At 48.5% G+C, this 22,507-nt stretch overlaps 1 protein-coding gene across 1 annotated transcript in view; it reads right to left on the bottom strand.

Moving 5' to 3' along the window:
• The window catches only part of ALK (anaplastic lymphoma receptor tyrosine kinase), a gene marked incomplete at its 3' end in the record, with an annotated part of 551,341 nt that overhangs the window by 27,332 nt on the left and 501,502 nt on the right, over nucleotides 1-22,507 (bottom strand). Inside the window, exons 7-9 of the mRNA XM_005886069.2 lie at nucleotides 20,095-20,226; nucleotides 18,692-18,792; nucleotides 7,252-7,421 (exon numbers count right to left, since the gene is read on the bottom strand). Coding sequence (XP_005886131.1) covers nucleotides 7,252-7,421; nucleotides 18,692-18,792; nucleotides 20,095-20,226 — 403 coding nt within the window. The remainder of the gene's footprint in view (nucleotides 1-7,251; nucleotides 7,422-18,691; nucleotides 18,793-20,094; nucleotides 20,227-22,507) is intronic.

Here is a 22,507-nt window from a genome sequence, read left to right as displayed (position 1 = left end):
ACAGTCCTGGAGGGCTGGGGCTGGGGCTGTGCTGCTTGTCTGGGCACCAAGTGTGATGAGGAGTGCTGGCTGGATAAATCAATACATAGTGCCTGGGTGATTGTGGAGGTTAGTACCATTTCACACGAGCTTCTTCAAAAACTTTCTGGTGTCACACACACACTGCCTCAGACAGTCCTGGAGGGCTGGGGCTGGGGCTGTGCTGCTTGTCTGGGCACCAAGTGTGACAGTGAGTGCTGGCTGGATAAATCAATACATAGTGCCTGGGTGATTGTGGAGGTTAGTACCATTTCACACGAGCTTCTTCAAAAGCTACTTTCTGGTGAAGTGAAAGAAGGTGGAAGAAGGACCTCTAAGGAGGAGCCTCTATGTTTTATTGCCTGCAGGCCCTTGGCTTAACCCCTCTGTGCCTCAGTATTCTCTCCTGGAAATGGGAGATGACATCTGCCCTAACTTCCCAGAGGTGGGGGGCAGGGTGGGCACCTCACATGGTGAAGGAGGAAAGCACCAGGAAGAGAGGTCCGTGGCTGCTGTGGGTGGGAACAACATGGGCACAGAGTGTGGGGAGGTTCGGGAGCTGCTGTGACAGGTGCTGGCGTGTGTGGGGGGTGTTGCCGAGTGTGACATCCACTCCTATGGCATCTCTCCTCCCTGGGGAAGGACGAGGCAGGGAGGTGAAGGCAAAGCAGCTACACATGGAAACGTGTGGGGAAGGGGAGGCAGGCAGTGGAGACCACATGCAGGGCCTGCTCTTTGGCCGGCTTCTTCTGGGGACAGTGCAGCCACTGAATAGCCTGGATTTTCCGTGTCAGTCTTTATGGAAGTGAACTTTATTCTCTACAAAGGGTGATTCGCTAAATGTACAACTAAATGTATTTTACTTCTGTGCCTCTGTTTGACATGGCACATTAATACTAGTATATTTGCAAATAGAAAATGTCTACCAGCACCATGCATAGTTTTGGGGCGGAGATAATCAAAGGCATGCTAGATGCTGACTTGAAAGGCCTGTGTGGAGCGGGCCCTGTGTCCTGGAAGGAACAGGGGAGCATCCTCATCCTCCTGGGTTGCCCAGCTAGAGGTGTTAGAGAAGGCAGGTAGGCCAGCAGGGCTGGCGGCGAGTGGTCTTGGGTAGGAGCTGGTGGTGGGGGATTAAGATGATGGATTTCAGGGGGTGGATGAAGCAAAGGAAAAGGCTAACTCAGAATGAATAAGAGGTGTGGCCTAAAATAATCCCACACCAAAATGTTTTGTTAACAACAATGGCTACCATTTATCAAGATTTCTACTATATGCCAAGCACTGGCCACTCATTTTCTCAGGCGAGTCCACAGGAAGCAGACTAGCCTACAGGTTAAGGGAAAATTACTTCACTTCTTTAGACCTCAGATTCCTCTTATGAAAAAGTGGATTAATTATAGTATCCACCCCAGCGGGGTGGGTTTAAGGATGAAATGAGACAATGCATGTCGAGTACCCGTTACAGTGACTGGCAGGCAGCAAGTACTCAACAAATGCCAGCTCTAATCACCACCATTTAGAGCTCTTCCTGTGGCTCTATGAGAAAGCTGTGATTCAATTTACAAAAATTTGACTTAAACCCAACTTCATCAGAGGTGTGTCTAGACCTGCAAACTAAGGTTCATTGGACATACCTGGATTTCCAGTCACTGGAATTTACTATCTCCCTACTCAGGCAGGAATATGTTGTCATGAAAATGCCCCCTACTGCCTTTCTCATCACAGAAAGATGCCACTCAAAGGGCGAGTATTGCTGAGAGCACCTGATAAAATGGGGATTCTGTGGATGAGAAACAAGACTGGACCAGGAGAAAAATCTTGGCTCGTGGAGTCTCTGGTCTCAGCACATGAAGATGTAACTGCGTTTCAGTGATCCTGTTTGAAAGATGCATTTGTGAAACATACCACTTGTCATTTAGGGCAAAAGATGCAAAGGAAATAGGAAATCTAAATATCTCTGGAGGGGATGTTTTTTCTTGTTAGGCTCTGTATATAGTGCACAACTAAAAGCCTTCATAATGATAGTGCAGCCCACACATGCCATGAGTGATGTGCTTTCTGTTTGGCTCCCCGACTGCAGCGATTCCTGGGACATGACTTGATCCATGGCGGTTCCAAATCCACCTTGTAATGAGCTAAATTTACCATCTGCCTCTGCTCTGTAGACATGTTGAAGTTTAGGATGGTGTGGGGACATTGTGTTTCATTTAGTAAGATGTGCGATTATAAAGAGGAAAACTTGAAGTATGTCCCTGCAAAAGACTGACATTTAGAATAAGGGGAGAGAACTTGTCTTTCTTCCATTTTGAGAAAAGAAAAGAATTAATCCAGCAGAGAGAGTGGAAATTGAATGGAAGGGGAGAAGATGAAATGGGGAGAAAATGAAGAAAACTAGTGACATGAGGTGGATGTAAAGCAATGCAATAACTTTTAAGCGCACATCAAGCCAATATTTAAATTGGCGCTATCCTTCAAAACGACCTTGAGTGCTCAGATCTGTATTCCAGGGATGTTGTCACCGCTCAGACACCCCGGGCACTGCTCTGGGAGATTTTCTTGTCAGTAAACAGTATGGTTTTACAGTTAATATCATTTTATAAGAATGACAGACTATGACAATATTTCTATCACTTTGCCTGTTTGGTAATGGACAGAAGAAATACCATTCTATGGATCAATGTCTCCCTGTCATCAGCCTTCATGTATCTATGGCATATTCTTTGAGTCTTTGCAGAAGGACTACTGTGTGGGGCAGCAATCTGAGGGTAGCTCTCTGCTCTCAAGTGCTCAGGTCTAGATCTGCCTGCTCACAAGGACTGGGACACACCATTAAGACCAATGTCTTTCATATAAGGAGATCCCAACAGGACAGTGACCAGACACAAAGAAGGCACTGGTACCAGGCAGTCTCTAAGGAGGATTCCATGGTTGGAGAGCTGTCCAGGAATTGGGTGCTGATAAGCTGGAGCCAAGACCTGCCTGTGGACAGGTGGTGCAAGGTGCTAACGCCTGCCCAGGGTCAGGAGGAAGGGAGTTGTTGGTCTTTGTCTTTTACCTATTTTCTTTTTCTCATTCCCTTATTTATTTCCTTCCTCTACCTTCTCCCCCCACCCCCTATGATCTTTCATTTTCATTTTCTGGCAATCTGGGCAGCTATAGCTCACTCTTCCTAGGAGAAAGAGGGAAGACTGTGCCTCTTGGTTCTCCTCCATCAGAGACTTACCCTTATAAGGAGTCTACAGAACATTGATGACAGCAAATTCATAAGAACCCTCATTCCATCTTAGGGTTGGTTATTATTGCTAAATTGGGCATCCCAGCCTCTTCTGAGGCATTAGGTGGGGAGATGATTATTACTATCTATTACTAAGCATTTACTCTGGGCAGGCAGTTCCCCATGCACTTTCCTTCTCCAAGTCCCTAGGAGGTAGATGCTATTATTGCTCTTTTATAGAATATGGCTTGACTTGAAAGATCAGTGGTTGTGATATGCGCTATTTATTCAATATATTATCTGAGGCTACATAACTTAGGGACGAGAATGCACAACATGGGGAATAAAATTCATTGATATTTACTATATATACACGCTTTTGATAGTCATTACTTAGTCTCATAATAATCCTATGATGTTATCATACCAACCCATGTCATTATACTTATTTTATAGATGTAAACACTGAGGCTCAGAGAGGTTCAGTAATTGGCTGAGGAAACACAATTAGTAAGTGGCTGAGCCAGTTTTTAAACTTGGGATTTTCTGATTCTAAAGCCTATGATCTTTCATCCCCACTGCTTCTGTCATTTGATGGGCCAGTCTCATCTACAGTCTAGTTGGATTTTAGCAAGCGAAACCCTGTGCCTCACCCTCCAGCAGTTCCATTTGCCTCTGGGTCTTGATGCTTCCTATACCATCTCCAGCTCTGGGTTGAGGTGTGGGGGGAGCTTCCCACATCAAAGCATGCCAGTGGTGTGCAGGCTCCGAGAACGGGGGCACACGTGTGTTCTGTAATTGCACACTTATTCGGTCATGAGGCATCATCGAACCCAGCTGGCCTTTGTCTGAATCCCCACTGGAGAGTCTGGTCTCATCAATATTGGAAATGTCAATCTGATAAATAGCCCTAAACAGGGAGGAGGGAGGCTGAGAACAGCCTCCTTCCAACCGAACTCTAGTGCCTGGGAGTGAACAGAGTCAACATCTTACTTGCTGTAAATCCCCTGGAGTGGATGTGAAAGAGAGAGGGCTTGCTGGGTTGAGGAGAAAAAACTCCCTTTGGTTCATCTGAATTAATTTAGCATCCTCCAGTAGGGAAAGCTCTGGCATCCTCCTCCTGATCTCCACCCCCTGCACACAGCCCCCCAATCCTGAGGGAGCGCCCACACTGCCCCTTCCTTCACTTTAATTAAGCCCATTTGTCCTGGGGACACTGAGCCTGCGGATGTCCCAAGGCTTTGATGTCTAACCCACAGGCATGGAAGGGGTGGGAAGCCGGTGCTCAGTGAGGGCAATGGCTTCTTCCTCTGACAGCACAGCCTGAGGTCCGAGCTCTGGGAATAGCAGACTCTGTGATGTTTGGGTGGAGAATTGAGACCCAAATTTCTATTTACAAAGCTGTGTACCAACTGAAACCACCCTCTGCCTTTTCGTGAGCCCTTTGCTCTCGTTTTTTGATGGTAGATCTGCCAGGAGGGAAAGTTAAATATATTGTGGGAGTCTAATGCAGAGGCTGTTTGGGATTGTAGGGTTTGCTACTTAGCCTATTAAAGACGGCCTTTACCTTCCCAGATCCATTCACCTGGCCCCTCTATAGAGAACCCAACCCCCTTTTTGGTCTGGAACAGATCAGCACCAACCACTTGGGGTTCAACATGACGCACCAGAGTGTCATGTGAGCGGCTGTGCCAGGCCATCTGTACTCAAGCACGGCTTGCTCCAGGCTGACTGCAGGTGGCAGTCTGGTGCCATCCCAGCAAGACAAGTGACTGCTGAACTCAGCAGTTACTGCTCCATTTCAGAGCCACAGGGAATTAACAATCTTCTAGTACAGAGGTTCTCAACCTGTGGGTCGCGACCCCTTTGGGGGTCGAACGACCCTTTCACAGGGGTCGCCTAAGACCATCGGAAAACACATATTGAATATATAATTACATATTGTCTTTGTGATTAATCACTATGCTTTAATTATGTTCAATTTGTAACAATGAAAATACATCCTGCATGTCAGATATTTACATTACGATTCATAACAGTAGCAAAATGACAGTTATGAAGTAGCAACGAAAATAATTTTATGGTTGGGGGTCACCACAACATGAGGAACTGTATTAAAGGGTCGCGGCATTAGGAAGGTTGAGAACCACTGCGCCTAGGGGGTGTCGCTGTGCCAGACGGGAGCACAGGCCTCCCCCAGCAGGCCAGCCCCCGGGTGCAGATCCCAGGGGTGTCACCTGCATCAGCCTCCCCTGTCCAGGGCCTCTGCCCCCGCCCAGCTGTTCGTCTCCTCCTGTCTGCAGCAGCAAGGACAGAAGAAATGCCAAGGGTCAGCGAATTACCTTGCATGGTCACGTCCCCAGGGGGCCCCCGGGTACTCACCGTGCTGGCGATGAATTCTGGCGGGTTGTCATTCACGTCTGTCACCGCGATGATGGCTGTGGCTGTGTTCGAGAGGCCATAGTTGAGGTTTCCCTCCATGTCTGTGGCCTGAACAATGACTGTGTACTGCTGAACTTTCTAGAAGGAACGAGGTGGGGAAGAGCAGGGCGTCAGTTGGGTTTTAGTTTACAGGCTGCTTATACTTTTCATGAAAGGAGCGTGCTCTTAGGCGGAGCTCGCAGCAGCTGGGCCTCAGGCCCGCACGAGGCATGCTGGCCGCATGGCTCTCCCCAAACTCTCAGCACAAGACCTGGTGGAAGGACGTTCTCTGGGAAACCGCGCAGCACGAGAGCCGGCTGCACGCCATCCCAGTGGCTCTGGCTGTTGTAAGTACAGATCATAATTGGTGCCAAGATTGAGCGGGGCCACTGGGTACTGCACTGGGCTGCAAAGCCAGGGACGGGCAATTTGCAAAGAGAGCGCCACTCCCAGACACGTGTCTGGAAGGACTCGTGGCTGCAGCATTTTCAGTGTCCAGCTCAGCTGCAGGTTAGATGTTCAAACAAGAGACAAGCCCTCTCCGCTCTTTGCAGATGCGTCGATACAAGCGCACTGTCTGAACAGAGTCCAGAGGAGCGCTGAGCATCCAGGCGCATGCAGGTGTGAGCTTCCACAGGCGGGCAAAACTTGACGGGAAGCGTGAATTCCATCAGGCACCTGGCCTTGTCCGCCTGGCACTCGCCGAGGCCACTGGTGCAGACACCCCTGAGCAGCACAAGTAGCCTTTTCTATGTCCCTATTCTGAGCTTCTGAATGTGACAGGCGAGGCTTGGTGGCAGCTCTCTGCGGGGACTGCAGCCCACATCTCACTGGCACCGTTAGGGGAGGAAGGATTCGGGGGCCCAAGGCAGAAAGGGACCTTAGGAAACGTCTTCCAAGTGATAAACTTGGAATTGAGAGCTAAGTAAATAGAAACCAATGGACATTGTTTTGGTTGCTGAACTTTGAGATGTTCTGTTATGCTGCAGTGCTCACTGGCTCACTTTCTATGAATTTGTTCCCTAGGCATATGAAAGGAAAATATAACTAATAATTCTAAGAAAGTTTAAGTGCAGCCATGCCCAGAGGCAGTGTATACTATAAACAAGCTCTCTGGTCTTTGTGTTTAAAGTAACAGAGGTTGTATGTTTGATAGAAACAATCTATAAACACTTAAAAGTTAGGACAACTACAGCATAGCATTGCCCCACATATTCCTGTTCACATCCTGTAATAACAAATGGTTATTGTGGAAAGCAAGGTAAACTGTGTCCTGTGCAAGCTGGAGTTCTCATCAACGACGCTCTCACCCCAGAGATTCTGATTTAATTGGCCTCAGGCAGGTCCTGGGCCTCAGCAGTTTTTCAAATCTCTTTCCCTCAGAGAAACTTGGTACTCTCTGTAAGCCTGCAGTAAGTATGCACGCTCGCGCATGTGTGTGTGTGTGCATGTGTGTGTTTGTACACATTTGTGTGTACACATGTATGTGCACATCTGGATATGTGTCTTGGGGAGAGAGGATGGGGGAGGGAAGTCATGACCCCTCTGCATTTTGGCTGAGGGAAAAGGAGCGACAGGGATGGGAAGAGGCCCACCTGTCAGTCACGTCAAGAAGAGGCAGCACCGTCCACTGCCACAGGCTCAGGCCTTCATTTGTGGCAACATGCCAGACCATCCTGCTCTGCTCCTTCCCGGTTCTGTTCTCCACCAGCACCAAGGAGACGTTTCCCCGCAAGACTCCCTGGATGAGCCAGGACATTCGGAGCTGCAAGGGAGAGAAGAGCCAGAGGACACGGTGTTAAAGGAACTTCAGGGCCTCTTTCTGAAACTCTCAACCCTAAGGATGTTGCGGAGACTCAGTGAGGTGAGTTGATGCCCTGTACTTGATCTTGCTCACTCTCTCCCAAAGGCCTTTACTTAAGGTTCAAGGAGCTGGCCAGGGGCAATCAATGGGCCATTTTGGAACTTTGTTCAGATTGATGTCATCATCCTAAATTCACAAGATTCTTCCTCTGAGGTGATATCAAGGCCAATAGGGACAAGGTCAATGGACTTCCTAAAGAGGATCCACACATTCTTGTCTGTGGCCCTAATTCACTTCATGACCTTGGGCTAGTAATTTTGTGACTCAACTTCTTTCAGTGATGTGGGTACCATAGATTTTTATTTATCCCCTGCACACACTGATAATCTTATTTAAAGGGGTCTATGTCATGTGTTAGCTAACTGAAGACCCTATGACTTAATACCTGTGGCCATTGGTAGGCAAAGGTGAGTCAAAACTCTACAAATTAAGATCTTTTAAAATGGTTGTCTTTCAGAATGAGAATGTCCACTTTGCCAAAAGGAAGCCACAATCATATGTAGTCAGTATGCATTTATTAAAGATTTCTATGAATTTGTTCCCTAGGCATATGAAAGGAAAATATAACTAATAATTCTAAGAAAGTTTAAGTGCAGCCATGCCCAGAGGCAGTGTATACTATAAACAAGCTCTCTGGTCTTTGTGTTTAAAGTAACAGAGGTTGTATGTTTGATAGAAACAATCTATAAACACTTAAAAGTTAGGACAACTACAGCATAGCATTGCCCCACATATTCCTGTTCACATCCTGTAATAACAAATGGTTATTGTGGAAAGCAAGGTAAACTGTGTCCTGTGCAAGCTGTAGTTCTCATCAACGATGCTTTCACCCCAGAGATTCTGATTTAATGGCCTCAGGCAGGTCCTGGGCCTCAGCAGTTTTTCGAATCTCTCCAGGTGACTCTAAAGTGCAGCCTCAGTTGAGACCACTGGGGAGACGGGACCACTTAGTGCAGGAAGTAGCCTGGCCTTCTCAGTGAGGAGCCCATTTTCATCCTGGACTTGGAGTAAGAGGCAATTCTTAATAACTAAAAAAAATGGCTTAAAATGTGCCCACCATTGCCAAGGTATAAAAGGAGTGTTTTTCCTGTAGGGGAGGACAGGACCTTCATCAGAAGGCCTGCAGGTGGCTGCTGCATCACCTCTGGTTAAAGAATGAGAACAACCCTGAGAGTGAGAAATCCTTGGGCTGGGTGAGCAGGGCTGACCTGAGAATGCAAACGGGACCTGAACTCTCCTCTTGGACCCACAGTGGATGGCTCTCACCAGTTTCTTAATTAGAAGAACTGGAGGACTGATGTCAATTCTTGCCGAATATCCCTTATGAGTTACTTATGTCTAAATGAATAGAGCAACTATCTGTGGTTCCCAGAGCAGATCACAGGCTCCAGTCCCTCTCAAAGTCTTCCATTTTCCTAGGTTAAAGAATCCCTTTGATATCATTATGTGTAGAAACCCATGCCAGGTAGACCTGGGTCACTGTTCGGTGCCTAGAACAAAAACACTCTTGGAATTTGATCTTAATAAGACCAATTTCTATCAGGGTGGCCTATAGGATAAAATAATTACATGTTTATTGAATACTAGAGAGCTGTGCTAGGCACTTGTATATACGCTGTCTCATTTTATACTCGCAATAAGTAGAGAGAGGTATTATCATATCCATTTTTCAGATATGGAAACTGAAGCTTCAACAGGCGAGTGCGTCACCCATGGCCACTAAGTCCATATGCTGCAGACCTGAATATCAGACTGTGTTCTATGTTCTCTCTACCATATCTGTTTTGATGTATACATATGACATATTGCGGTGATATGCACTTAAATCTTTTGGGTGAACTGTGAAGGTTTTCTCGACCCTTGTTGCTTAAAGTGTGGTCTGGGGACCAGCAGTGCTGCATGACCTGGGAGCTTCTTAGAAATTCCAGCTCTCAGGCCCTACCTGCTCAATCGGTAGGTCTTTAACAAGACCTTCTCCCAGAAATGCCCTCATATTGGGGGAACTAGGGAGATAGTGGATTTTAAACCATGTATAACCACTGCCTCTGCCACACAATAGTCATATATGTGAATGTGTGTATGTGTATGTGTATATATACATAAAACAAGAGTATTCACACAAATATGGGAAATCTTATACAAATGCTAAATAATATTTATGAGAAATAACACTCGTGGGGGCCTGTAACAGTAAAATTTTTGATCCTTCTACACGCCCTAATAGATATGTTATAAATGGCAGCTTTGGACTAATAAACTCTTTTATATGCAGACAGCAAATGAGACAAGTGGAAAGAGACAAGGCCAGGAGCACGCCCCCAGCAATTCTATCTCTGGCTCCAGCCAGCCCTTTCACCAGGCCTCTGCTCCCTCCCTCTTGGTGGGTCTGATAGACTTTCCAATTATGTGCCACCAGTGTTTGTCGCTTCATTAATTAAAGTTCTGCATGTAAAGCAGAGCTGCATTGTGGCTGGGCCTAATGCAATTATTCTCTCATGGCCCTTCCTCCCCCAGAGGCAATTATGGCAATTTTATGTCTAGAACATGCCTCGTGCTTGCTACGCATACCTTGTGGCAACTTCACAACAACCTCTTGAGCCCATAAATAAACATATCAGCATGGAATTTAGGCTGAAGTTGGACAAAAGAGAATCAAAGGTATCAGGTAATGTCCACTGTGCATGCAACCCCAAATGTAGGAAATGCTACAAGGGGGGAGGTGCTATCTTTCTGTGAATTTCTGAAGGGCTGCATGAATTTCCACAGTCGAATCAAAACCACGGATAGATTCTAGTGTGTATTTCACTTCCACAAAAGGGAACATTTCTTAACAGACAGAGATGCTCAAAGATGTGCCTGCTTGAGGCGGATGGTGGATATTGCCTGGATATCCCCCACATGTAATGACTGGGATTGGGTTGTTGTCAGGGACCTCCAAGCTCTTGAATGGAGGTTCAAAAGCCTTCCCCACCTGAGATGCCACAGGTCTGTGTTCCTGGGTGTGAACTTGTAATTTTAAAAGTTCCTTGATTTCAACATGGCCCCTTATTAACTTCACTGAGAGGACTGACTCACTGCAAAACCTGTGTTCTTGTACACCACCTCCTAATTCACCTGGAAAAAATGAACACTAACTCTCTGGCTATAAATAGCCGAACGAAAAATCAACCCAACACAGCAAGAAGCAGGCCAGATGCGGAGTTTTGATAATGAGCAAATTAAATATGCTGGCAAATACTTGCAATTACAGAGGCTTAAGAAATGCTGGATTCCTGGCCAGGTAGGAGACTTAACAGACAGATCCTTTTGAAAACAGCATCCCATGCCTCCTTGTCTCTGAGGCATCACATTGAAGCCAGAGAACACCCAGGCAGGGACATCCACATGCCCGCTTCGTAAAAGCACAGCAAGAGAATGTGAAGGCTTTGTATAAAAATAATAACCGTGGGATCCCTGGCTGGTGAGGTTATGGTGTTACAGCTATGTTTTTCCCTTTTGGTTTTTTTGAAATTTTTTATAATGAACATATATTATTTTTGACAACTAGAACAAAAACAATACAATAAATTTAGGGCACACCGCTATTAAAAGCATGTTTATGAAGAATAATACTGATATAGAAAAAAGATAACATGAAGAAAGAAGACACAAAAGGTTTATGTGGTGTGATAGTGCACATAGAAGCCTTTATCCCTCACTCTGCTCAGACCTGCATTTTTTTTCCTGGAAGGAAATGTACCAATGTGGTAACAGAGGTTGTCTTTGGGGAGTAAGACTGTGGGCAATTTCAATTTTCTTCTTCATTCTTTCCTGTATTTTCCTAATGTTCTATAATAAAAATAGAGCACTTTTGTAATCAGAAAAAAAAACACAATAAACACTATATTAAAAAAAAAGCAGCAAGGGAGGAATGCGAGGTTGTTGGAAAGTGGGAAAAGAGAGGGTGTCAACTGCCCACTTCAGGGAGGCTGGGGTTTTCGGCCTGAACTGAGGGCTTTCAAGGAAGAACAAAGGAAGGCGGAGCCTCGGGGGAGTGTTTATTATTTGACAGCTGGGAAGAGTCTGTTTTCAACAGGGTCCCTCCGTATCTGGGCCACCTGCGTATGTTATCCCAGTCACCAGTGGGAGCCACGAGGGTCCACATTAACACGCGGGTTTCGAAGGGGATCCAAAACTCTGCCAAGCGCCCGAGGGTTTTATTCACACCCAGAGCCCTGACAGTAATTCTTCATTTGTCTCATCATTTGTCTTGGGGGAATGAGGTAGGGTCATGCTGAGGACAGAGCGGGGGCTTTGAAATCAGAAAAAGCGGTCCTGTTGTCATATATGGGCCTCAGCTTTCATCTGTAAAATGGGGCCAATCCTACTCTCCTTATAGATTTACTGGGAGACTTTACTGAGATTATGGGAGCCCACTGCTCAGCATAGCCAATACTTTTGCTCAATGTCAGTTCCTTTCTCCTGTATTGGAAAGAACAGGCAGGGAATCCCATGTTAGAGATAACAGCTCACACACACACAATAAGGCCGGGTGAAGGAGACTGTGTTCAACATTTTAGTCCAGTGTTTTATCTTCCAGGTTCGCCAGAAAATGATCTTTCCAGTCTTATGGGAAGAAAAAGATGATATGTTCCTTTGAGTTGCATTGTAATGGTGTGACCTTGGGCTACCAGCCTCCCCTGTGCCTCAGTTTCTCCGTGTGTGATGGGGCCGATGCTGTGAAGTAGCCTTGTAATCCCCTGGCTGGGAAACTATTTTCCAGACAGCCATGGGGAAGAGAGGGGACTCCAGGCCCAGGAGTGTCTGCAGACACAGACATTGGGGAGTGTTTATTATTTGACAGCTGCGGAGAGTCTGTGTTGTCAACAGGGTCCCCCGTATCTGGGCCACCTGCATATATGTTATCCCAGTCACCAGTGGGAGCCATGAGGGTCCGCATTAACACGCGGGTTTTGAAGGGGATCCAAAACTCTGCTAAGTGCCCAAGGGTTTTATTCACACCCAGAGCCCTGACAGTAATTCTTCATTTGTCTCATCATGTAATGGCAGAGGTATTAATTTTGAATGGCTCAAAGGTTTTAAATTAATTATGTCCAACTGCAATTACAATGGCTGTTGATTACTTTAGCCCATTAGCATGAGTCCCAGCAGTGTCAACCGCATCACAATAAGAGGTGACAGAATGCCAGGATCCAGCAGCTTCCCAGGTCCAGGTACTGAGGTGAGAACTCCCTGGGCTCAGAAATCTCAGTGGGGCCACACTTGGTGGACCCTTGAGAATCAATGAGGAGTCTCCTTGTTAGCTCTTATCCTGAACCAGGGTCATGCTCACAACTGAGGGGCTGCCCAATTAATTAATTAATTAATATTATTATTGATTACATGGCTTCATTGGGCACATCCTCCTGGTACTAATGCTAGGCTCTGTGTAAAACGATGATCCCAACCTGCTTGCATGGTGCTGATTGACCCAGAGGAGAAATAAGAACACGCAATGTCTCACTTTATGTCTGCACTCACTCCTTCATGCCTGTGCAAATGAAGAAGAGGGATAATAATAATCACTGAAATTCACAAAATATTGTAGAGATTATAATTTGCACATTTTTATTTGATCCTTGCAAGTAAAACAGGTATTTCCATCCCCAGTTAGAGGCAGTGCTTGCGGTCTTATGGCTCATAGGTGGCAGAGCTGGGATTCAAACTCAGGTGACCTAAGTCAAGTTCAATGACCTCAGAGTGTGTGCAGATCTGACTTTGGAGTTGGACAAACCTGGCTTCCATCCTGGCTCTGCCTCTCACTAGCAAGGTGACCTTGGACAGGTCCTGAAAGCTCTGTGAGCGGCAGGTTCCGCGTCAGTAAATGAGTGTAAGTCTCTCACAGGTCTCTTTCGGTAATGAGATCAAGCAAGTGAAATACTCAGCACAGTGCCAGCCACCTGAGAAGCCAGTAATAGATTAAAAATGCTCCCTATGTTGGCTTAGCAGTTATGAAGGGTCCCTACGCTCAGCCCCCTGACTAAGGGAAGGCTTTTTTCTCCTCGTGATACACAGAGGCAGGGTGTTTGAAGGCTCTGGTTAAGAATTTGAAATTTATTTTAATGTAATGCAGCTGAGTGACCCATAAGTAACTTGGAGACCAGGACGTACCCTTAACTTCTGTGCTGAGTCTAAAGAGATCTCCTCTGTGCTGCCTCTCTAGTCCAGGCCGGCAGCTGCCCACCCTTTTCGTCTGAGGCTGCTAACTCCTCAGAGAAAGCCTCTGAGCAGGCACCTTGGAAGTGTGGGGCTCAGGTTTGAGTCCGGGTTCTGCATGCTCGGGCATCGCCGGGTCCTCAGGGAGGATTTCAATTCTGCAGTCTTTGATGTGTGCCTAGGGCATTCTTGCAGCAGTGATGTTATTACAGGTGCATGAGATGGCTGTCGTTAGCTTCTGAAAGTGGGGTCCCAAGTCTCCTACTCATCCAGTGGGGTTTCAGAAAAGCCATTTAGGAAATGCCTCAGGAAGCACTGCTCCTTCCTTCCGATGTGGAGGCATATTTTTAGGCCCCAGCCCAAGGCTCTCTGAGATGACCGTCCCATCACTGGGGTGAGTGGCTGCCAGAGTTAAGGCCTGGAGTCTCATACCAGCATCAGCTCAGGGACTCATGGGGTGGGGGTGGGGCAGCCAAACATGCTCTCTGTGGGCTTAATTAGGGGGGTGGGGGGCATGAGGTCACACAGAGAGAGGTACTGGTGCAGGAGCTCCCCATCTGGGCTTCTGAAACTAGGGGCACATGACCTGCTCTGGTTACTTCCCAGGCTCCCTCCCTGCCTTGGTGACTTCCGTCTAGTCTTCCTCTCCATTCTCTCTTGTCCCCTCATTTACTGCTGCTGCCCCATTGGTAGGGGATTCCCTGGGAAAGGGGAGATGCTCTTGTGTCCTAAGGATGCGTGGCTGCCCTGCTGGCCAGCTGTGCACAGTCGCAGGCAGGCTCCTCCCACAGGGGCTCCTCTGTGAGGCTGCAAGCAGCGTGTACGGATGCCAGAGGGCAGTCCAGGTGCCAGCCTCCTCTCCCACATCCCTCTGGGCCACATCTGCTGGCTTTAGTGACATGAGGGGAGGCCTCCTTCCCGGCAGGCCAGGTAGTTCATGCCGCCATGGAGGAGCCCGCTGGTCACCTCCTGCCCTGAGTGGCTAATTAAAGCTACCCCTTCTACCACCATAGGGCTGACGTCAGGGGCAGAAAGGAGGCCCGGCCATGTCCCAGGATCCCGTGTGTGTGTGTGTGTGTGTGTGTGTGTGTGGTCTATGTGTATACCCATGCGTGTAAAGAGAGGACAGGGTGGCTGCCACTCTGGGAGGGTCAGACAACCAGCAGCTGGGAACTGCCCTGCCCTAGGGTCTCCCCCAGTCGAGTGGGCCTCATCCCATACTTCCTGGGTCCTTCCATTCCTGCAGCTCATAGGAGGAAAACTGCTCCATGTTTTTTGGGGAAAAAGAATGAGGGAAACCCAATTCCCCCTCCCACCCCAGACCTTGTTCTGTCCTGAGAACATGGTTTAAAATATTCCAGTCACAGGCAGGCTATTCAAATACAATAGAATCTCAAGCCACACGGGGCTTGTTGAGACATTCAGGCTTCCAGGATGTGTGAAAGGCAGGGGGCGGGGCGAGACGGCCCTGCCACTCTCTCGGCCTCTTTATTCCTGGCAGCTGCGATGCTAGACACATCCGAGTGTGTCTTCCAGCCAAGGGGACGCAAGCAGGTCTGACAGCAAGCGACACATAACAGCCACTGCAAGGCTCCCCTCCCCGGTGGCAACTTTAATTATTTGAACTGGAGTTCAGCAAAATAAAAAGAAAAAGAAAAGAAAATCTGAATATATTGTAAGTGACTCCCCAGTTTCCCACAGAGAATAGCTGTTGGGGAATCGGGGGGACAAGAACCCCACAAAGCTCTCATTTGTGGCTGGGCCAGGCAGAGGCCTTTAAATATTCATGCCCCGTATGCAACTGTGCAGAGTGGTGGAGGAGGCAGGGCCTGCACCACAGCCAGCACAGCGAGAGGCAGCGGCTGGAGGCGCCTGGAGGAGCCCAGAGCTGGCATGCTTCGGGAATGCCCTGGAAGGTGGCTGGTACCACAAAGGCACACCCTGGCTATGTCTCCATCATCGGTGGGCATCTGACCTGGCTCCCTGATGGGTGCTCTCCCAGCAAGGCACACCCTGGCTATGTCTCCATCATCGGTGGGCACCTGACCTGGCTCCCTGTGGGCTCTGATGGGTGCTCTCCCAGAGCCTCTGTCTCACCGGCTCTGTCCCCTACCTTGTCATTTCTAATTCCTTCTCTCACTGATCCTTCTGAAAGGCAAATTACATGGCACAATCTGGAGCCACAGGCACTGGAGGAAAACTCTCAGCATGGGCTCAGAATAAATTTCAGTCACGATTGGCAAGAACACTTTGGCCAAGTACTCTCAAGTTTCAGTTTGCATCCACATCATGGAGGTGGGGCTTGAAAATGCAGAGTCTGGCTCTGCTCAGTGATGCCGTCCAGGGAGCCCAGGGTGGCGTCCAAGAATCTGCATTTACTACATGTTACAAGTGACTGCAACTGGAGAAACACGTATTTAGATTTTCATGGAAATGTATTGGTGACACTGGTTCCCCTATGGAATCCCAACTGGAGAAACACGTATTTAGATTTTCATGGAAATGCATTGAAGGTGACACTGGTTCCCCTATGGAATCTACTGAGGATTGTGGGGTTTCTTGAGAAAGCACTTTGTGATATTCTGCAAGTACTTCAACTCCCTGGAGGTCCCACGGACCTGCCTGCTCTGGGCTTGGAGAAGATGCTTGGTGGTGGATATCAGCCCTAGAGCCCATCTTGGCTAGCTGCCAGCCCCTTGGACCTGACTCTCATTGGAAACAATTCATGGCTCTCTCTGGCACCCACCCTCCTGCACTCGGGCCCCACAGCCAACAGAGGCCCCTGTAGGTCGGCAGGGTTAAGCTCACACAGTCTCACACAGCAAGGCAACATCCGTTTCCTGTAACTAACGTTCAGCAGACCCAGGAGAAGAACATCAAGTTCCTGCCTCTGCATTTAGGATTTGGATAAAATAAATGGCAAGGCTTACAACCCTGGAAATGCATATTTCTATTTTGGTTATTTATTTTTCTGATGAAAACACTTCCCCAGCACTGGGGACTCAAAGACCCGTCAGTCCTGGATGAATGTCTGAGAGCCTGAATGGGAAACGACTGTGAGCTGAGGGACGGCTCGCTGCCTCCCCTCATTACTCCTGCTGAGCCACCTGCTGGAACAGGGCTGGAAACAGCAGAAACAGCCCCGAGCAAATGTGGCCGGAGGAAAAATAAAACAGGCCAGTAAAACAAAAACACGCATTTAAGCTATTGATTAACCCAAAGGTTATTAGAGAAATGATGAAGTGTTAAGAAAATATAATTTTCACCTCGACATTTCTTTTTCTAAAATCAGGCTCTATTAAATCCAGAGAAGAGTAAATTTAAAGATCAAATGCTTTTAAGGATCCCCTCACCTCCCAGGTGGGCCACTGTCTCTCCGAATTTAGATTTCCTCCTAAGAAGCCTTCCTTTCCAGGCGCCTGCTCTGAGGCACCTGAGAAATATCAGCGATGATGATGACTGTGTAATTCCACCATCTACATCAGAAAGCGTGGCTTCCCAAATACAATTGAATGTAATGAATCTATTTATTTGTGCCCTGACTTCTTCCAAAAAGGATTTAAGATAGCTCACATAGATACGTAGAAAATCTAGTCAGATACCATAAACTAGAAGAGGGTGAGAAAGATGGGGCAGATGTTGTTATAAACTGGGACCAAGGGTGAGGCTGCTGCAAACAACACATCAGGGAACCCTGTTTGTTCACCAAGAGGGGAGCCTCAGATTTAATTTGCCCTTTCTTCTGATTAAAAAAGTTCATTCGTATGTCTTTTCCATTCTCATTTGATTTATGTCTGTGAAGTTTTAGTTCACAAAAAGCCTGGAAGGCTTGCATTTGCCTGCACCCCATGGCAGGGAAGCTGCGGGTCAGAGCGGCAGCTCCCTGGGGTTCTACCAGCCAGCAGGGAGGAAGCGAAGCTCTCAGTTTCACAAAGTCCACAGCTTGAAGGGAAACAAATTAGTCAGCGGGCAACTAGCTATTCCTGAAACAAGCCAGCAAGGAACTTCTCCTATAAGTTTCCAGAAAGAGAGGATCCACCATAGACTTTCCACTGTGTGCAAGGTATTTTAAGGGGGGGTGGGGGGGGAGCAAAGAAGCGCAGTCAGGGCCCCACCTTCCCAGAGCCCGGAGCTGAGAGTCTGATTTTTGGCTTGAGTCCCCTTTCTCCTCCCCCAACCTTCTGTCGTGTGTTTATACAGGGTGTCGGGCACTGTTGGCTAACTCTTGTCATGCTTAATTTGTGCCAGATGCTATGCTAGCCCTTTGCACACATTAACTATTTAATTCTCACCTCCTTGGGGTAGGCACTCTTATTGTCTCCACCTTCCAGATGAAGAAACTGAGGCCCTGAGAGGTTATTAACTGCCCCCATAAATAGTACAACCAATCAGGGGTGGAACTTGACTGGGACCGTGTTCTAAGCACATGTCTTGGGCCTTAGAGAATATGACCTTATGCTAAGAAACATGGCACCACTCCCCCCATCCTCACCCTGAGAGGTAACAGCTAGAAGAACCGTCTGGGTAAGTGACTCTCGAGGTACCGCACTGAATGCCATTGCTGTCTTAGTGAAATCTATGTAAATCAAATTTCTGATGCTCTATAACATTTGACATGGATAACAAGAGATTGCTATTTTTAAAAAGGATTCTGTAGAAAGTCTTTTGTAAATCACTGCTACCCTTCCCTGTGATGCCTTGGAAGTGTTTTCTGGGTTTGCTTAAATCAAGATCCCACTGCGAAAGCTCAGTGCTGCTGAGGATGGTGTTTAAGGTGAGGTTCTCTGCAGATGGGACTTTACCACGTTGGTGGGCTCTGTCTGCCTGGAAGATGGCGCAAGTGGCCCTATTGCCCTCCCTCCAGGAGAACAAGCAGCCTGACCTCAGGCCACTTGGCTCACTGTTTGGGTTCATCTGGAAGTGCAGAGGGGAGAGTAGGAGGAGAAGTCAGAGAATAGGGGAACATCGAGACTTGCCTCGCATGGAGAGTTCTTCATCGGTGCGGGAAACGTGGAGCTGGTCACGGTAGCACTCGCAGAAGTGGGGACCTCAGTGGTGTTGAGCAACAGGGCGTGGCCTGGGCAGAGAGGAAAAGAGTCAAAGCTGCACCATCATCACGCACTGAAGGGCCCGGGGGTGCAGGGTTAATAAGTGCAGGGTTCATGGGAACATCTCCTCTAGCCTCTTTGGCTTTCTGCTGCCTCCAATGGATAAGACAGCCTGCTTGTCACTGTCACAGAACTTGGCTTGCAAAGGTCTTCATTCCAAAGGGCCAGTGATGTCCTAGCATCATATAGCTGAGCTTCTGCATCCCTGATCTCTTAGGGTCACCAGCTTTAGCCCAAAGGCCAGGAGCAGCTTGAAGTGCCCTGGACCACCTGCCCCCAGCCCCATCGCTCCCCATTTCCAGTCATGCCCATGCTTTGCCCAGCAATGGTCTCTATTACCTTCATTCTCTTCTTCCCCTCCTGGAGTCCAGGCCACCCAGTGTCACATGCCTGACCAAGATTCATTTCTTGTTCCTAAACACTAATCTGCCTGAGAACCTGGAAGAATAGGAGCTCCAGCCCCACATGCCGGTGGGAGAAGCGTCAGTAAACCACCAGGACTGCAGGGCACTTTGTAGGTGGTCAGTGCTATGGAGACAGGTGCCAGCGTGAGCCCACAACTTTTTAGGCACCCCACAGAACTCCAGGCAGGACTTTAGTCATTCATTTCTACTTTTCTCTGTCTCTTAACGAAGTTCATTAATGAGTTACTACCAAGTTACAATTCAGGTGGGTCCAGAATAGAGTAACCAGGATGGGCCAGAAATCCTCAAAAGCATGCTGCCCACCCGTGAGGAAGGATCGAGTTGATGGGCTTATGTGACCGGGGAGAGGAAGGCCCTCATTCGGTGTGTGGGCCGCACCAGTTGTCTTTCAATATCTGAAGGGCTGCCTGTGTGGGAAAGGCTGTGGTTTCGTTCTGTGGGGGACAGAGACCGTGATCGATGAGTAGAATATACAGTCATAAAGAGGGCTACACTTTTCCTTACCTCTCAATGAGTAATGGGCCTGCCACACAGTAGGTCTCAAAAAATACTTGTCGAATGGATTATTATTACTGTTGCTGCTATTTTTATATTTCAGCTAACCCTTCACCAAGGTTCCCATTTTAAGGAACAAAAGGTGGCATCTACCTGGGCCTGATTTAGTCATTCTAAAGCCCAGGGAAGTGTTTAGAGGACACTGTGTGGAGCACCCCAGGGCAAGCTCAGGACAGCCACCCACCCAGGCTTGCCCGGCAGTGTGGGGCAAGGTCCAGCTGCCCTGGGCGGTGCCCTAAGTCTCTCATCTGGCTGGGTGGGCACCAGGGGGAAGGAGAGGAGTGGCAGTACCTTGGCGGTCCTGGAACCGGGCCTCCTTTAGGGTCTTGACCTGCCACTGGGGCGCATGGGGTGAGAGTGTTCCTTGGGACCAGCCACAGAAGCCATCCTCGAAACTGCAGTAGAAACCAGCAGGGAGCTTACCTATGGGAGGAGCACAGGGACAGTCATTTCCTGGAAGGCTGAATGGAAATGATGCAAAAGTCAAGAATAATTAGCCAGGGTGACCACATTGTCCTCACTAATAACAGCTCCCTCGATGGCTAATGATACTGATTATGATGAAGACAGGCCCCAATCCCCAACTTGTACAGGTGCTGGTACATTGTCCTCACTAATAACAGCTCCCTCGATGGCTAACGATACTGATCATGATGAAGAGAGGCCCTAATCCCCAACTTACGATTTTCTAATCTTCAGAAAAAACTGGTAATAATAACAACTCCACAGCAATGGGTATTGTTAACCCAGTTTTAGATATGACAAAGCAGAGGCTCACAGATGTTAAGCAACCTGACCAAGGTCACCTAGCCAGCAGGTAATCAGCTTGAACCTAGCTCTTCTATTTCTAAATTTACACGGACCCACAAAGAACGTGACCCAGGGAGAAGCCCACGTGTGCTCACTGGACTACACTCCTAAAGCTCAGTCCAGTGGCAAGAACCTAACAGCAGCAGTGGCAGTGTTGGCCTGGAATTGGTTTGGGTCCCTCAAATCACCTCTGTGTGCAGAGACACACTGCTCAGAACTTCCTTTTTGCTCCCATTTCCCAACCCCTTTGCAGTGAAGTGAAGCCACCTGAGCAGTTCTGGCCAATGAAATGTGAACGGAAGGGATGTGTGTCTCTTCTGGATGGAGGCTGCAGAAAGCTCTGTGCAATTCTTCAGGCTCCTTTCCCCTGCTGAGGGGCCAAGGAGACTTCCTGTTCCTGGGGATGCTGCTGTATGATGTGGAGCCCCTGCCAGCCTGCGTCCCAGAGAGACCCTGCGGAGCAGAGCCCCTCTCCCAACCCTCAGTGGATAGGGCCTGTGTCAAGTTAAGCCCCTGAAATGCGGGATGGTTTATTACTGCAGCAGAACCTCGCCTATCCTGACCAAGCAATCCCAGTTACTGGAGCCTCTTTACAGCATCTGTTGGCTCAGCATAAATAGCCCCATTATCTTTTTCTCTGCATCAGACTGACCTCAGGTCCCACTGAAGAGGCCACAGTCAGCTTCATAGACCATATATTTCACTGCTGCCCACAGAGGGAGGAGGGCAGGGGCTGAAGAGGCCACAGTCAGCTTCATAGACCATATATTTATTTCGCCGCTGCCCACAGAGGGAGGAGGGCAGGGGAAGAGGGTTAGAGAGAGCTTATGCTCTACAGCTGACTGGGAGAACTGCTGCAGGGAAGGCGCTCAGCCCCGAGTGGGCATTGCAGGCTGTGGTGACAGCGCCCAGCAGTCCCTGGCCCGGCTATGTCCTGTGCAAGAGAGACCGGACCCACGGCGCTGTCCTTCCTCTGTCTCGCCTTCCTGGCAGTGGCAGGCTAACACAGAGGCCCTGACGCACCTGGCTGTGACAGCACCTTCGTGAATTATCGCTCATTTCCCCTGATTCTCTGTGCATTTCACACGGAGGCAGCATTATAAATTAAAACAGGCTGGCACGACTTGGACATCTCTTCCCATTTATACCCCCCTGAAGAAGTCGTTTCCCCAAGCCCTGCATGTTCCTCTGATTAAAAATCCAACAGCTAAGGAGACCTTTCTGTTTTATTTTTTATGCCCCCCTCAAGGGATCCCACAGCCACTTCTTTTGCAAAAACTAACTGGTGACCTTCCGGGGAGCGTCCTTTACAAGCGTGTTTGACCGGGCACTACAATGGAGGATGCTAGCAGGTGATGGGCTCCGGTTAGGAGGAGGAGGCAGGGCTGAGCTGGGGCCTGCAGGGCACATCACCCTCTCCTCCCCCTTTCAGGAGGGGAGGGGGAGATCTTGATTCTTGGGTGCTGATACCTCAACAGCCCTGGAGTGGGACACCTGCACTCTAGCCTAGCCTCTCTGTTGCCTACTGCGCGACCTCAGGCAAGCACTTCCTTCCTCAGCTCCAGCTCCCTCCTCTGTGAAATGGGGTGATAGCAGTGTCTATGTCATAGGGCTGTTTTGAGGACAAAATGAAAGAGTGAGTGTGGAAACATTTTATAAACAGACAGGGTTGAGCAAATACACAGAAGTGGTGGCATTATTCATCATCCTTCTCCCCCGGGCAGGGGAGCTCGCCAGGGGGTGCGCTACAACAGCCCAGCTACCCGGAGGCAGAGACAGTCCCTCAGCTGCCTCTCTGGAGACGCCTGTGCCTTCCACCTGCGCCAGCGGTTCTCCACCTCCTAGCCCACCTTGTTCCAGCTTGGCACAGGATCCAGGGTGAGCTGGGACTGGA

Source organism: Myotis brandtii, unplaced genomic scaffold, assembly GCF_000412655.1.
Source record: "Myotis brandtii unplaced genomic scaffold, ASM41265v1 scaffold953, whole genome shotgun sequence".
In the NCBI taxonomy this organism is placed as follows: Eukaryota; Metazoa; Chordata; class Mammalia; order Chiroptera; family Vespertilionidae; genus Myotis; species Myotis brandtii.
The sequence above is the reverse complement of the archived record's forward strand: the minus strand, read 5'-3'. Positions and strand labels throughout refer to the sequence as shown.